Source organism: Myodes glareolus, chromosome 25, assembly GCF_982192425.1.
Source record: "Myodes glareolus chromosome 25, mMyoGla1.1, whole genome shotgun sequence".
NCBI lineage: Eukaryota > Metazoa > Chordata > Mammalia > Rodentia > Cricetidae > Myodes > Myodes glareolus.
This window is the reverse complement of record NC_142050.1, coordinates 27,208,550-27,224,607: the sequence shown is the minus strand read 5'-3', so window position 1 is coordinate 27,224,607 and position 16,058 is coordinate 27,208,550. Positions and strand designations below refer to the sequence as shown.

The 16,058-nt window shown below is 51.5% G+C and overlaps 3 protein-coding genes across 3 annotated transcripts; 1 reads left to right on the top strand and 2 right to left on the bottom strand.

Annotated features, from left to right (window-relative positions):
• The first annotated feature begins 827 nt into the window (after window positions 1-827).
• LOC125411150 (uncharacterized) lies at window positions 828-6,019 on the top strand. Its single transcript, XM_087901739.1, has 5 exons — window positions 828-1,208; window positions 4,681-5,505; window positions 5,589-5,704; window positions 5,746-5,896; window positions 5,969-6,019. Exons 1-5 carry the CDS (start codon window positions 828-830, stop codon window positions 6,017-6,019), a joined length of 1,524 nt encoding a protein of 507 aa, XP_087757865.1.
• A 172-nt stretch (window positions 6,020-6,191) lies between these two features.
• Window positions 6,192-8,180, bottom strand: Spmip1 (sperm microtubule inner protein 1). Its single transcript, XM_048451050.3, has 2 exons — window positions 7,173-8,180; window positions 6,192-6,364 (listed from the first exon to the last, which is right to left on the bottom strand). The coding sequence occupies exons 1-2, from the start codon at window positions 7,591-7,593 to the stop codon at window positions 6,255-6,257; spliced, it is 531 nt and encodes a 176-aa protein (XP_048307007.3). The 5' UTR covers window positions 7,594-8,180; the 3' UTR covers window positions 6,192-6,254.
• A 149-nt stretch (window positions 8,181-8,329) lies between these two features.
• Window positions 8,330-11,169, bottom strand: Atp6v1f (ATPase H+ transporting V1 subunit F). The gene is made up of 2 exons (XM_087901866.1): window positions 10,939-11,169; window positions 8,330-8,780 (listed from the first exon to the last, which is right to left on the bottom strand). The coding sequence occupies exons 1-2, from the start codon at window positions 11,094-11,096 to the stop codon at window positions 8,579-8,581; spliced, it is 360 nt and encodes a 119-aa protein (XP_087757992.1). The 5' UTR covers window positions 11,097-11,169; the 3' UTR covers window positions 8,330-8,578.
• Between the last annotated feature and the right edge of the window lie 4,889 nt (window positions 11,170-16,058).

The following is a 16,058-nucleotide window of genomic DNA, read 5'->3' as shown; positions in this document are numbered from 1 at the left end:
GCCCTGGACAGTATTCAGGTAGAGGAAGCTAGCTGAGTACTAAGCGCATGTATTTCTTTTCTCTGCTCTTGGCTACAGATGTGATGTGACCAGCTCTCTTCTGTCACTGTGACTTCCCCACCGTGATGGGCTGTAACCTGTAACCGCTCTCCTCTAAATAGCGTTTCTAAAGATATTTATTTTTCTTTTATGTGTCTGTGTTTGCCTCATGCTTACAAGGGCATGATGCGTATGCCTGGTGACTACAGAGACCAGAAGAGGGTGGAGGATCCTTGGGAACTGGTTTGACAGGTGGTTGTGAGCTGCCAAGTGGATGCTGGGGGCCTGACCTGGGTCTTCTGCAAAGACAGCAAGTGTTCTTAGCAGCTGAGTCATCTCTGCAGCCCCACTACGTTGCTTTTTGTTGGAACATTTTACCACAGCAGCATATAGAAAACCAGAACAATGCATATGTAAATATTCACCAGGGCTGCAAATAGGCACGTGCGCTGAGGTGTCTTGTGTCACGCTCTGTATTCCGCCTTTGGTCCAGGAAACCTATCCGAGAGTGAGCCTGGGAGGCTCCTGCCCAGCCTGGCCCTGCTCAAGTGTCAGGGCCCTGCATTATTGAGATCCAAGCTTTTGTTCCTTGTCCTCCACCTCTCTAGAGGCCCTTGTGGCAGATACAGATACAGAAGAGGAAGAGGACATGGCACAGGCAACCACCCCTGGGGATCCAAGACTCCCCTGTAGCCTCAAGCAAGCCTTGACCCTTCACCAACTTCTCTTCCAGCGCCCTGCAGGTCTAGGCCAGCTCCAAACTGCAATAGAACAGGTACAGAAGGCTGATGGCTGCTTCCAAAGGACAAGTAGCCGGGGATCTGACACCCATGATTCCCGCTCCAGGTACACGAGGGCTGGGACGGTCCCCCAGGGCTGGAGCTACCCATGATGCTGCTGGAGATGGACCAGAGCCTACAGGCCCAGGAGAAGGTAGAGGCCAGCACATGGGGGAAGCAGATGCAGAAGGCAGAGTGGATCCCCTCATTTCCTGGCTTCCCATCCTCATGCAGCTTCTCTGGGACTTGGAGCTGCTGACTGGAGTTGGGCTGGGCCTCTTCTGGCCCCCCTGGGCTAGGGTCTATGGCCAGAGAGACCAGGCTCAGCATGCATGGAACCAGTGCAACCAATCCTGGGGCAGGAATCTAGATGGGGACTCTAAGCATCTGGTGAGTGTGGTGAGAAGGGGCACCATGTGACAGCCAGGTGGTCTAGAGGGTGAGGGGAAGTGGGCAATGCATGGGCTTTGAGGATTTACAGGCCTAGGTTCAAATTTCTGCTTTGTGGTTTCCTGCGGACTCTCAGCTTCCAGTTGCTCAGCTATAAATGTGGGTAATAATAGATCCTTCTAGATCTTTCTTCAAAGAACATTGGGAGGACCACTGGACTCAGTGGGACAAAAGGTTTCCTACCATACCCAACAAATACCATATGCTCCTAACTTGAAGACTGCACAGTTAACAACCGGCCGGTGAAATCAACTGTGAGCCGTACACAAAGTCTTTCCATGTGGCTGCCCAGAAGGAATGACATCACCTGGCAGGTCCAAGAGGGCAGAGGTACTGGTGCCCAGTGTGGCCCTGAGACAGAGATGCTGAGCAGCCTTTGCCATGGGCTCCCCCATGCAGGGCTCAAGCTCGGCGGATTCTTTGATTAGGTGACCAGCCCCAAAACAAAGCTGAGAACTGGGGATGGCACCACTGAGGTCAGGTTAGTGGTTTCTCGAGACTGAGGCACCCTCTGTGGGAATAGGAGGTTTGCTAGTAGTGACCACTAAGGAAGAATTCACCCAGGCTGGAGGAAGACTGTCACAAAGGGCATGAATGCTGGGAGGCCTGCTGGGAGCTTCCTTCCTACTGGGGAATGCTACTCTGTGAGTCTGGGGTCACTTAATCTCTGCAGAGTTCCAAGCTGCACCCTCCACTCCAGGCTGGGGAAGCCCCGAGTGAGAGCCATCAGCTCCTCAAGGGGTGAGTCTCGCCTCACAGTGACAGAGAACCCACTTCCTGTGGCAATCCTTCCTCCTCCTCCTTCCTCCTCCTTCCTCCAATTCCTTCTAGACCTTTGCTCAGTCCCTGGCAGGACACCGCAGCTCCCAGGATCCACTGGGTGCAGGAGTTGGGGTGGGGGCTCCTTGAATTCCGACTTGACTTAGCAGCCTGAAAGGTCAAGGGAGTCTAGCAGGCAGGCTGCTCCCCACTGCAGCTGCTGAACTCCTGCAGGAGACAGTCCACAGATCCTTCATCTGCCTCAGATCTGGGTGAAGCCAGGAGCGATGCTGACCCAAGGCTGGAGGGCCCCATTATGCCTGCAGAGACGACACTTGGTACACCAACAGGAGCATGTCCAGAAGTCAAGGGAGACGGCGCTCCTGGAGCTGGTAAACCAGACTAGATTGGGAGGCAGGGACAGTCTCATCCGGGTCACTCTTCATCGCTTACCTTGCCACTGAGTGTCAAGTTAGCTGGGGATGGCAATTAGGATTTTCTTTTCTTTTCTTTTCTTTTCTTTATTTTTGAGACAGGGTCTTGCTATATAGGCCACCTTTCGTTTTGTTTTGTTATTCTCCCCCACGCCCAGGCAGGGTTCCCTGTGTAGCTCTGACTGTCCTGGAACTCGCTCTGTAGACCAGGACCTGGCCTGGAACTCAGCAACCTGCCTTCCAAGGGCTGGGTGTGCATCACCACTGCCCAGCTTTGCATGGGTCATCTTAACTTGGAACTTGGTGTATAATCCAGGCTGATCTTCAGTTCACAATCCTCCTGCCTCAGCCTCACAAGTGCCAGGATTATGGGTACACCACCATGCCTGATGGAAGCAGGTTTCATTGCCCGTTTTTGAGTTGGCACCAGCTATCTCGGGCACTGTGTCCAGGGGGATTCTGAACTGAACTGGGGCAAGACAGGAAGAGGCAGCAGTTGAAGAAGGAACAGAGAAGGGACAGAATAGCAAGCCTAGACTATCCATTTGCTACCCTTCTGCCAAGCCAGTGCCATACAGGAGACATGGGAGGACTTGGTCTAGCCTTTGAGATCACAACCTTGTGAGAGAATAAGATACGAAGTGCGCAGGTAGGATATGGTGCCCTGGCCTCTCCTCCTCCAGGCTGCTGTATTGATTGATTCTCAAATTATGTGTCAAGCAATGCATCTCTCAAAGTTATATGCTTCCAATTGTTTTACCTCTTGGAAGAGTGCTAATGGTTCCTTTTTTGATTGACAGAGTTTTTACAAGAATGTTACCTCTTGCAAAGACAGGGATACGAATTACACTATATTACCTGGAGGGAGTGCTCCCTATACTATATTACCTGGGAGTGGGGTACTCCTTACACTATATTACCTGGGAGTGGGGTACTCCCTATACTATATTACCTGGGGATGGGGTGCTCCCTACACTATATTACCTGGGGGTGGAGTGCTCCCTACACTATATTACCTGGGAGTGGGGTACTCCCTTACACTATATTTCCTGGGGGTGGGGTACTCCCTACACTATATTACCTGGGGTGGGGTAGTCTCTACACTATTACCTGGGCATGGGGGCTCAGAAGGAAGAGGGTAGGTGTTTCCCCACCTTTTGGCAATGATTTTCTAAAGTCAAGAATCTTGTAAGTTCAAAGAGCCCTTTGAAGCCGCATGTATTTCCACAGAAAACACACCCCTGTGGTTACTGCTGAGAATATTGTTTTCCTTGCAAGGGAAAGACGTAACAGTCTTCTTGCAAAGGAGCTGGGTTTAGGAGCAATGAAAAGCAGACCCTCAGTTCCGTGGCTGCAGAGAGGCTCTCTTTCCCGCAGCTGCAAGAAGCAGCGACAGCACGTCCCTCTTTTTGGATTTCTTTTGTTAATTATGAAGACTTGGCAGTTTTAAGCCAGGCTCTGGTTTAAAATTTCATTGTAAATTTCCTTTGATTTTATTGCCAGAAACAGAGAGTAGGGTTTTCCTTCACAGCAGGGAAAGTGTGGCGCACACAGTGTGTGTGTGTGTGTGGGGTCCTAGGAGGACCTCAGCAAATGCGTCCTTCTTGTAGTGCTCTTGGAGCACGAGGAACTGTGCAGATCTCTTTGAGCTAAAAAGATGAGGAAGTTGGGGTTGGCCGTTTGTAGACACAGAAAACACACGGTAGGCCGTGCATGGCAGGCGGTGGGAATGAAGGTGTATGAATTGCGAAGCGCCACTCCTGGGACTCCTCCCTCGCCTATGCACAGGGCCCACCCCAGATATCTGCATTCTAATTCCGGTGGAATGGGTGTCAGAGCCTGGACGGCCCTAGACATTAGTCAATGTCTGACTTTTCTCTGTAGGTTGCTTACGTCCCATGGGCAGCGGTAACTTCAAGGAGCCAGGAAACTCAGAGTTTAAGGTGAAAGGGTCAAAGGGTCATGGGCAAGGGCCCTGACAGGGGGCAGCAGGGGTGGAGTGTGCCAGGGAGAAGGTTGCTGGGGTGAGGTGGGGCTGCCTCCTACAGCTAGAGGAAGGAGGGACCATTGCTGAGACGTTTTACACCACATGAAACGGGTTTGGCACACTCGGGGAATCAGCAAGAGTGGGTGGGTAGTGGCGGTGGCAGTGGTGTGATCTGCAAGGCGCTGAGGGAAGAGCACAAACTTTCTGGGCCCAAAATATTTTTCCTTCCTAGGACCCAGACAAGATGGAAGAAAGGAGTCAAGCAGAGCCAAACGTTCAGAGTTCCGGTGGGCAGACTCTCAGAAGCCCACAGGAGGGAAAGCTGGGCCAGGAAGCCCCAGAGCCGGCTGACCTGGCTTCCCAGGGCTTGCCAGCATCTCAAGATCCCTCCAAGCGGCTTGACACTGGCCTGAGATGTGAGCGAGCAGAACTGCTGCCACTGCTGGTAGACTCACTTCAGGGCCACCCTGAGGAGACACCACAGGGGTATAACGGAGAGTCAATTCCGGGACTAGGCAAAGGGGCGCCTCAGAGTCAAAGAGAAAGGAAGCAGTCTCAGCAGGGCCAGGAATTCAAAACCCCTCAGTTTGGGGAAGACAGTAATTCAGAAGTCCGGGGGAAAGCGACAGTATGGCGCCAGAAAGAGGGCGACCCTCAGGGCCATTCCAGGGATTTCTGCAGGTTCCCAGGAAAACCGATCCCCCAGTGTGTGGAAACCGAGATACCAGGACCCCCGGGTAGTAGCACCCAGGTGACCCAGGAAGGGAAGTGGGCTCCTCCCTGTGCCCTGGTGCCTCCTGCCCAGCCGCTGCTCCGAGGCCCAGAAGGTGGGATACCGGCCTTTGGGGAACAGGAGCCCCAGACGAGGCTTCCTGGCTCAATCTGGGAGCAGAGAGGCCCTAGGGACCCCAAATTCTCAAAGGCCGCATGGCCGGGGCCCGGGAGCACGGAGGAGGCACTGGCCCGCACTGAGCAGGAGGCTCTGCAGCGGCTGCTGGAGCTGCACGGTGCAGCCAAGGAGCGGCGGAGGCAGGACCGCGAACATCAGCGGCTGCGGGTGCGTCCCAGGGCCCGGCCTGCTGGTGGTGGAAGCGATGGGAGGGTCTCCTGTGCAGGCCCAGCTCATTGCCGCCTCCCCAGGTCCTGGAACGACTCCGCATCCTTGGGAACCATCACCGCAGGGTTCACCCGCTGGTGCTCCCTCCCAGAGCGGCTCAGATGGCACTACAGGCAAGAATCTGGGGAAAGGTGGCTCGGTCACCACGGCTCTGCCCCTGGTGGGGAGGACAGCAGCCAGCGGCCTCCGAAGGGGTCCAGCGGGAGAGGGGCGGGCGCTGGACGGTTCTTGCCACCTAGGAGGATGCGGCAGGATGGAGACACACCTTGCGAGAGCGGCTGGAACAAGTGCACCGAGGAAGGACTCAGTGGCTGCGGGCACTCGGGACCAGGTGAGGGGCGAGCAGGGAATGGTAGGCACTACTTTGCCCTAACATCTGATTGACAAGTCACTGTCTTCCCAGGAACACCCAGAACTTCCAGGAGCTACTGTCCCCTGGCACTGTGAAGCCTAGTCCTGGAGAATAGTGCGCACACCACCCAGCCTGCTCCTGCCCATGCTAGGTCGCCGTGAGATATGAACATGATGGCTAAGGAAAAAGCTAGAGGGTAACCCCAAGTGTGAAGCAGTTTCAGAAAGGTTCCGAGGGAAGCATCGAAGCCAGGGAGAACAAACACACACAGCAATGCAGCTCCACCAAAATCCTATTATTTCCTCTTTCTGCTCCTCTGTCACTGCCTGGCCCAAGGTCAGAGGGCCAGGTCCCGGGGGTCCAGTAGTGCAAAGGCTCCATTCTTACGGAAGAACGACTCAATGCGACACATCTTGCAGGAGACCAATTCCTGCTTTGTTGGGGGGCCTGGGAAGAGACGTCAGACTACGAGTGGGTTTCTGGAGTACAGGAGTGTCCTGCCACATATCCCTAGGACTCCGCCCATGGCTCGACTCCGTAGGGTTTCCGAGGGGTGAAGGCTACAGGAAAATACGTCTGGGTGGTGGACAACTGGACTCAGCAGTGATGGCAGTGTGGCCTGCAGCTGTCGGCCATGGCAACCCAGTTCTAAGATGTTCCGCCAGGGTCACTAGGTCAGTGTGCTTCTAGCTATGATTGTCACAGGGACAGACTGTGGAGACATGGAACTTCCTTCTACCCCATCCCCTTCTGGGGCCTCCTCTTGCTTTTGTTGGGAAGCTGTTCCCCTTACTTGTGAGGGGATGGGTTGGATATGAGGGAATTGTGTTGCTCTCCAACCATCCAAAATTTCTGCACACTCAGGTAACAGGACACACTTCCTAGAAATTCCGGACTAATAGTAAACGGACACTCAAGGGCCCTCATCAAAGCAGTGACACCCGTGGCCTTCGCGCTTTCCCACCAAGCTTCTCCTCCTGTCTCTGTCCCAGCTGATAACCTACCTTCAGCCTTACCCCTATCATTTACCCTCAGCTTTAAAAGCCCCAAGACTGACCTTTGCTAACAATTCAACCTGAAGCACATGGGCCCGCCCCCTGCCCCCACCATCCCTTCATTTCACAGGGCTTGTCCCTTAAATCTACTTCCTTGCCCTGTTTACACAATCTGGCCTTCCCCAGGATGCCAGTTCTCCAGCGTAAGGCACAAGCTCCATGTCTGTGAGGTGACTCATTTCTGGGAGGTTGGGGCTCACCCAGCTGCCAGCCATATGTGAAGTTGGTGGTGATGGGGAACAGGTAGCGCATCTCTGGCAGGTCCAGTTTTCGGGCGTTGAGATACTGGTAGCGACCCTGCAAGTCATGGGAGATGCCTTCGTAGAGCAGGGCTTTGGTGTCAGGTGGTACTGGGTACATTTCTGACTGTAAAGGAACCTCTGGGGCAGGGCTGGGAGCCTTAGAAAGGGCTGCTCTGGAGACAGGTGGTGGTGACTCCGGGGCCTTAGGCATCAGGGTGGGCAGTTTGAGGGGCAGGCGAGCTGCGGCCTTAGCCCTCTGTTTGGCCTTCACCAGAGCCCCAAACTTGCGGTGCCATTCACAGCGCAACTTCATCTCTCTGAGGTATTCCTCCTTCCAGAAGTTTTGCCGCAGGGTGTCCATGTTGAGCTGCCTCGACATGGTGGCAAGGGAGTAAGCACTATCGAGGTGGCTACTGCTGAGTGAGCACAGCGGGCAGAGACAGTGGGGGGCTGCCCTGGGACAGTCACCTGGCAACCGAGCCTCACCTCACACAGGGCCAGAGTTCTACCTGCCATTGCCCTCAGCAGATGTCCTGGGTCACCCTTCCTGAGACAGCCTGGGGCAGGGCTCACAAACTAAACACCTTGATCCCCAAACCTGAAGGCTCCTAGCTCTAGCAAGAGCAGTCGTTCTCAACCTTCCTAACGCTGTGACCCTTTAATACAGTTCCTCATTTTGTGGTGATCCCCAACCATAAAATTATTCTCATTGCTACTTCATAACTGTAATTTTGCTACTGTTATGAACTATAATACAAATATCTGTGTTTTCTGATGGTCCTGGGTGACCCTTGTGAAAGAGCACACCAAAGGGTCTTGAACCATAGGCTGAGTGAGAATGATCTAGAATAACAATCCTATGCAACTGCTTTTATTGCTTGGGCAAGCAAGGCCCCTCCCAGCACCTTGAAAACTGAGTAAAGGCACAAAGGTAGGGACTGGGCTCAAACTTTGTCCTCCATCCCTGCAGTCAGTCTATGATGTAGATGACCAGTCCTTGAATTAGGCTCCTGCTCAACTCTTCTTTGTCACCTGGTTCTTTGGTAGCTTCCGCCTATTTGCCGATCTAATGTACCCCAACACTGCACCCCTCACGTATCCATCCCAGCATCCGATTGGAGAGAATATTCTTTTAATATCAACAATGACACTGTGTAACAGCACAGGGAGGAGGGGGTGGGGAGAGAAGATGGCTGGGCTTTCTCTCCCTAACCAGCCTGGATCTGAACAGCAGAACCCCAACAGCTTAGGAGCCACTCAGTGAAGAGGAAGGGAGGGGCCGGAAACCAAGGCTTGAAACTTAAATAGAGGATGGCAAACTGGGAGAGGCCTGGTAGTGAGAGGGGGCTGGCGGCTGAGGAGCCCTAGCGCAGGTCTTCGGCCGTGAACATGCCCTTGGCCCTGCGCAGGATGGAGTCCTTGGCTGCATCATAAGGATGCTCCTTGGATGGGATCTCCAGGACAGCCGGGATGGAGCGTTGGTGGGCGTCAAGGGCATGCCGAACCATCTCTGCGATGTACTGGTTGATGAGAATGATGCCAATGTCATCCCTGTTTAGAAACTGCCTGTTGGGGAAGAGGAGGAGAATGGCAGTGACCAGGGGCACAAGGGTCTCAACCATAGCTTTCCTTGGATGAAGCAATTGCATTCAGAAGCTCAGAACCATACTGACCAGGGTGCTTATCAGTGTGTTCTATATGCTGCCTCTGGGTAGGAAAGGGGAGGAGAGGGAAGTAGGTATGAAGCCCTTTGTATCAGCATAAGAAGAGTCTAGAAACATAAGACTCTTAGTATTGATGAAGGTGGAGAAGGTAGAAATTTTAAGATATAGGGCTGAGGAGAACACCGAAGGCCTCAAGGTCTACACTGCTTGAGGGCAGGGGGATGGGCCAGGATGGCATTTGCCATAAGCTAAAGACAGACAGAAAGAGGAGACTCAGCAATGACGGAATCACAATTTCCAGACAGAGACTGTCATTATGATTATGGTTTTCCTATCATGTGATCACTCCCCCCCCATCACAGGCACACACATCTACCCATTAAAAATAATTTACTGAAAGAGAGAGAGAGAGAAAGAGAGAGAGAGAGAGAGAGAGAACCAGGCGGTAGAAGCACACTTTCAGTCCCAGCACTTCAGAGGCAGAGGCAGGCAGATCTCTGTGAGTTCGAAGCCAGCCTGGTCTACAGAGTTCCAGGACAGTCAAGGCTACACAGAGAAACCCTGTCTTGAAAAACAAAACAAGAATAACAATTTATTTTACCCACTTTGTGCCAAGCATGGAATAGATTTGACTTAATCATGTTAGGATCCCTTCTTGTTGGAAACATGGGAAATTCTTAGAAGTAAAATTTGTCCTCCAATGACATTGGAGGTCACTTTGCCACATTGCTTAGAGATCATTACAGTCTCCCAGGTCTGAGTCTGCCACATCTCAGGCAGTGGGAACTAGTCTCAGCCAGTATCCCTTGACTGGGCTATTTAGGGAAAACAGGTGAGGGCAGTTTGTTCCTGACATTTGGCACAGTAGCCCTGGAAAAGGAGTGAGGCAAAGAATAGAGAGTTGGCATCCTCGATTCTGGTCAACAGGGCCCTTCCTGGCTTAAAAGGAAGGCCTGCACCCACCTTTTGGAACTATGATCTTTGACCCAGGGTACAAAGTGAGGGCTTGAAGCCCAAGGTCTTTGTGGAAGGCCATACTTTCCAGATGTTCTGCCCAATGTGCTCAAGACAAATGGAAACCCCAAGGCAGACTGCAGAGAAGAGTGCAGAGTTGGCACTAGCTAAGAAAGGCAAAGGGGACGATCAAGACGGCTCAGTGGGTAAAGGTGTCTGCTGGCTGCTTGACTTCTCAGAACTAGCCCGTGGAAAGAGAAAACTGACTTCACAAAGTTGGTTTCTGATCTCCATCCACGGTCACACACCACACACAGAGACTCGGTAATTAAAAAAATGAAATAAAAAAGAGACCGGCAGTGGTGGTGCACACCTTTAATCCCAGCACCCAGGAGGCAGAGGCAGGCGGATCTCTGCGTTCAAAGCTTGCCTGGTCTACAGAGCGAGTTCCAGGACTACACAAAGAATCACTGAGTTAAACAAACAAATAAAGGAGAAAGAGTTGACCTAGGTTGAGCCTCTTACGACTGGTTGTGTCTTTGGGCCTGTGCCTTAACCTATCCGCCCTTTATTTTGCTCGCCGGTAAGCAGAAATAACCACTACCTTACAGGACAATTGTGAGCCTCTAAGAAAAATGAAGCGTGTACACACACACACACACACACACACACACACACACACACAAACACGAACCCACTGTCCAGACTCACACTGGATGTGGTTTGTTTGGGGTGCAACTCGAAACGTAAGATCCAGAGAATACACTACAGGTGAGCGTCAGGGACCCGGAAGAAGCGCTGAACCCGCGGGTCCCCACCGACTGGAGGCTCCCGGCGTCCAATTACGGCAGGAGCGGACAACAAGCCCGACTCTCCTAACCCTGACACACAATCATGTGACGGGGAGCTCGTGGACCTGCCGTACGTCGGGCCCCTCCGAGCCCCAAAAGGGAACTTAGGAAGCGGAGGCCTCTGCTCCGGAGGGGCTGATGGCTTCCAGGACCATCTCGATCCCTATCGCCGCTTGATACCCAGGTAAACAGGCCGCTAATTCTAGGCTTACAAGCGGAAGGATCCATTCATTTAGGCCTCACAGGCTACCGTACCTGAACGTGTCTTCGATCTCATTGATGGTAGTATCCTTCTCCACTACCAGGAAATTAGGGTGGCGGTTCTTGTTAAGCTCCCCTATGCCGCCCAGCAGGAAACCCGTCACCGTGTCCTCGTCTCCAATCACCGCGATTAGTTTACCCCTGCCCGCCATTCTGTCGGCAGAGCAGAGCGCTCACCAGGTACCTGTGATGCTCCGCCCCCGCAGCGGCCCCGCCCTTCAGTCATGCGCGATTCCCCGCCTCCCGGACATGCGCATTAGCGGGAACGTGCCTCAGTACTCCTGCGCCATAGAGGCCGGAACTACGTCTCCCAGAAGGCTGAGCGGCAGAGGCCTCTCTCGGGCGTTCTATTTTTTATTCCTTCCTTCTGGAATAAACGTTTGTTTGAACCTAGAGTTATTAGAGGGCGAGACTTCAGGGGGCATACTCTCTTTTTGTGTGTGTGTTATTTTGTTTTTGACTTTTTGAGACAGGTGTTCATATAGTCCAGGACAGTCTCGAACTTGCAGTGTAGGAGAGAATGGCCTTGAATTCCTGATCCCACTGCTACTTTTCCACACAGAACAAAGCTTGTGTATAGTTTGTTTGGTTTAAAAATTTTGTTGTCGTTGTTACATATGTTCTTTCGGAGACTCGCGCCGGGCGGTGGAGGCGCGGGGAGGGGGGGGGCGGCATGTGTGTTAGGTCATAGTGTACTCTGGGCCTTAGGGTCTTCAGGTCAATTCGGTGTATGGTTTGATTTTTTTCTTTCTTTCCTTCTCCTTCCTTCGCCCCTTCTGTTGTAATTTAAAAACGCCACGAAGAGGCCACACCATGCAGCAGGGCTCACATGGGAAGCTTATTGGAAGAGGAGAGAGAACGGACAGAGAGGGGGACAGAGACCCGTTGGTCCTCGGGGACAAGAGTGCTGAAGAGCTGAAGGTGGGCAGGGCCCACCTTTTGAAAGGCAACGCAGTAAATGTGCACAGGGGTTGTTATTAGTGGCTACAGCTGAGGATATATCCTCTCTCTCTCTCTTTCTCTCTTTCTTTCTCTCTCTCTCTCTCTTTCTCTCTCTCCTTTCTTGATAGGTTTCACTATTTAGCCTAACCTGGCCTCAAACTTGTGGTGGTCCTACTGTCTCAGCCTCCCAAGTACTAGGATTTAAGACTTGAACCTCCGCCATACCCCTGCCTCTTTGTTTTGATTTTATTTGTCAGTTTGCTTTTTGAAACCTGCTATATGTAGCCTTTGCTGCCTGGAACTCAGAATTAGACCAGGCTGGCTTTGAACTCCTGAATATTGGATTATAGGGATTCACCACTAATTCCTCCCTCCTTTGTTTGTTTTGCCCAGTCAGGTGTCAGACTTTCCAATTCTTGCCGCAGTCTGGGTTTACAGACGTGTCCAAGAAAAGACACTTGCTAGCTGGAAGGTTCAGGTCTAAGTCAGTGTCATGTACACATGCGCATCAACTATGCCGTGGTTAACAATTACTCAATATATATTTAATTACTAAAGAAATGGCGAATTGGTGACACTGTGTAGTGTTGTAGAGAGGCAAGGCCTTATGTTCATTGCTAAAGTTTGAGTATATATAGAAGTGACCTTAGCGTTTAGGAGATTGAACAGGACTGCCTCAAGTTCAAGGTCAGCCCGGACTATGTTGTATGACTGTCTTGGGGCTAGCAAGAGGGTCAGTGAGGGCACTTGCCACATAGTTGATGACCCGAGTTTCAATCCCTAGAACCTACATAGTGGATGGAGAGGAGCAAGTTCTTCAAGTTGACCTCTGACTTCTACATTTGTGTCCTGGAACACATAGACACACATAGAGGCTTACTAACTAGCTAAATAAATGTGAATAATTGTTTTTTAAAAACCCATCTCAACAACAACAACAAAAACAGGCCAGGAGGTGGTAGCGCACACCTTTAGCCTCAGCACTTGGGAGGCAGGTCTCTGAGTTCAAAGCCAACCTGGTCTTACAAGAGTTCCAGACAGCCAGAGATACTCAGCCAACTCCTATCTCAGAAACCAAACCAACAAAATTAAAGAATCGGGAAGCTTCCCTGAGGAGTAAAGGGTAATTATCACCGGACTGGCGCAATAGAGCTCTCCTGGGACTGGGCTGTGTATGGAAGCAGGACTGCAGGAGTGGGGGAGGGGGAGCAAACAGAAGTGATGGTGCCTGGAATGCAGGTGTGGTGTCAGGGAAGGTGGCAGATAGGAGTTGAAAGATTGTTAGAGTCAGAGTACTCAAGACTGCTTTTGAGATCGGATGTGTTTGAGCAGCAAGTAAAGAGACGCTGTCTTCTAGCCTGCTCATCTGTTGGGCTAAGAGTAGCATTGCTGACTGTGTACACTCTAAAATGAGCAGATTAAAAAGGAAAGGGCCACTGTTCTTCCAATGCCTACACACAGAGATGGGAGCAGTGGGTTTGGGCTTGGGTTTGGAATGCTTGGCACATCTGCATGATCTGGTCTAGTGGTTGTATGTATGTATGGCAGTCAACTTGATTGAATTAAGAAACATTGGTCCCAGGTCATTAGTGAGACATACCTTAGGTTTCCCAACACACACACTGAATATGGGTAACACCATCACATACGATGTGTTCCAAAACCCAGTAAAAAGGCAGAAGATATCTAATGTGATCTGAGTGTCCTCTGAGCTGGTCAGATGTGTTCTGTGCATCCTGATCCTCCCCATCTGTGTGAGCGGCCTTGAGCTCCGACCACCCCAGTCAAAAGCTTCTTGTTGCTGTGTCTTCCCCACCCTGCTGAACTGTAACTTCAAGCTGCAAGCCAAATTTAACCCATCATCCCTTCAGGTATTTGCTTCCTGTCAGGTATTTGGTCACAACTACAAGTAAAATAGAAACAATGTGGCCTGGGATTTGGGGGCACACTCGGGTTTCATGCTCGATCTGACTGTTTTGAGGCTTCCTTTTAGACTTGGCACTGAGGTTCTCAGGGCCGTGCCGCAGGATTGGAAGAGGATTGGGGAGAGGCCCACAGCTGCTCAGCACCTGCTGCCCCACTATGACTGGGTGAGAGCAGCTTCAGGTCACTGGGAGCTCAGCAAATCAGCTCTTAATCTGGGGCAAAGAGGGAGAGGCAGGGAGTGAGGGGGTGTGAGGGTGTCAATGGGACCATTTGCTCCAGCCCCTGGCACAAGTCCTGTGTGAGCACAGGTGGCTGGGTGCTCAAGACAGCAAACCTACCTTCAGTGGGTTGAATGAGCCCGAAGTAGCTGAGGAATGCCACGCTCATCACTGCTCCTTCATTTAATCGCCATTTATCAAAAGTTAACCAGGAATAATAGCTAGGGACAAATGATTGATAGAACAGGATTTCTGTTCTCGGGAGCTCCCTGCAGGGGCAGAGGAAAAGTGAGAAATCTCAGTGGGAAGAGCAGGGATGCAATAAAGAGAAGCTCCAGAGGGGCCTTGGTGGCAGATCCAGAACCAGGAGAGGAAAATACTCCCTGTCACCTACAGTGTGACAGGGCAGGAGACAGTTCTATACTGCCATCTGCAGCAGTCTGAGGGTTTTTTTGTTTTGCTTTTTCTGAGACCTCTTGTAGGTAAAGCTGGGTTTTTTGTTTGTTTGTTTGATTTCAGAAAAGAATTTCAGGAGGAGCCAGTACCAAGGAGAGTTTGAATTTATTAGCGAGATTAATAGAGGCGGGCAGCTGCGAGGTTCTCAGGGGAAGGATAGGATGTATTCAAACATGGGTGTGGGCTTCTCAAGAGAGAATGACGTGTCTTAACCATGGCCATATGTGCTATTTTGGTGATTTCTGTCGTCACATTTCAAAGGGTTACTAAGGAGCTTACATGAGATCACAGGGTGGTTCCCGATGTGCCCTGGGTAGGCTTACAGTTGATAACTACAGTCCTAAATCACAAGAGAAGCCTGAGGAAGATGTCATGTTTTCATTGTCAGCAACAGTTTAGACTTATTCAGAAGAGTCCCATAAAGCTTCCATACATGCTTAGGCCGTAAGCATGGTTCACTGTTGTTTTAATTTGAAATATCTCTCCAGAAAAGGAGTATTGTCTCTAGGTTGGTAGTCTTCACAGAAAATGTGAATTGTGCCGGAATTCTTTTTTTTTTTTAAGTTTTATTTATTTATTTATTATGTATACAACATTCTGCCTCCATGTATGCCCACACACCAGAAGAGGGCACCATGTCTCATTACAGATAGTTGTGAGCCACCATGTGGTTGCTGGGAATTGAACTCAGGACCTCTGGAAGAGCAGCCAGTGCTCTTAACCACTGAGCCATCTCTCCAGCTCCCTTGTGCCGGAATTCTTATCTCTCAGCCTTGAACCAGACTTTGGGAGTGAGGAGGCACCTTTTCCTTCCCATCCCATGAGTCTTTCTGTCCTGCCTCATTCTTGGGACACAAAAGAAGAAACTTAAATAGAGAACGAGGAAGCAGACAAGTCACTGAAAGGAGTCAGGTTTGGGGGCTGTGGTCACATTGTCACTGTGGCGTGCGTGGGGATGGGATCCGTCTGGTGAAGTGAACTTTTTTGCAGCCTGTTCACATATCATTCATGCCTGTATTAGAACCCTCAGGGTCAGGAGCTTAGATTGGTTGTGGAGGTCATGGGTGTCTGTCCACAGATCAGGGTAATGACCAGAAACAGACATGTGCCCTACAGAAGCGTGGAAATTGGTAGTAGTGACTCAGAAGAGGCCAAAAGAGGCCCAAGAAAGCTTCCTGGTGGCCAGAAAGACAAGTGTGGGAAGGCAAAGGTGTTCCAGGCGGAGGCCAGAGCTGCAACACAGGTATCCTGGAAACCACGGAGCAGGGTGAGGAGCAGAGTACAGATAGGGACTGGGTACACTGCCCCACCACATGGGGAGATAGGTTGAACTCAGGGGAGGGTGGAGACCATCTCCTGGAATGGGACCAGTGCCACAGCGGCCCTGGCTCTAAACCAGAGGGACACCAGGCCTTTAATGGAACCTGTTCTAGCTACATGGAACATGGAGGGCAGGTCAGGGCCAGGAGATTAGTTCAGAAGCTGCTGTGGAGCCCAGGAGACCTGAGCTAGGTCAAGACTTGAGGTGAGGGTATAGCTGGTCCAGGTCTGACTTCAGGTCTGGAGTAAGGT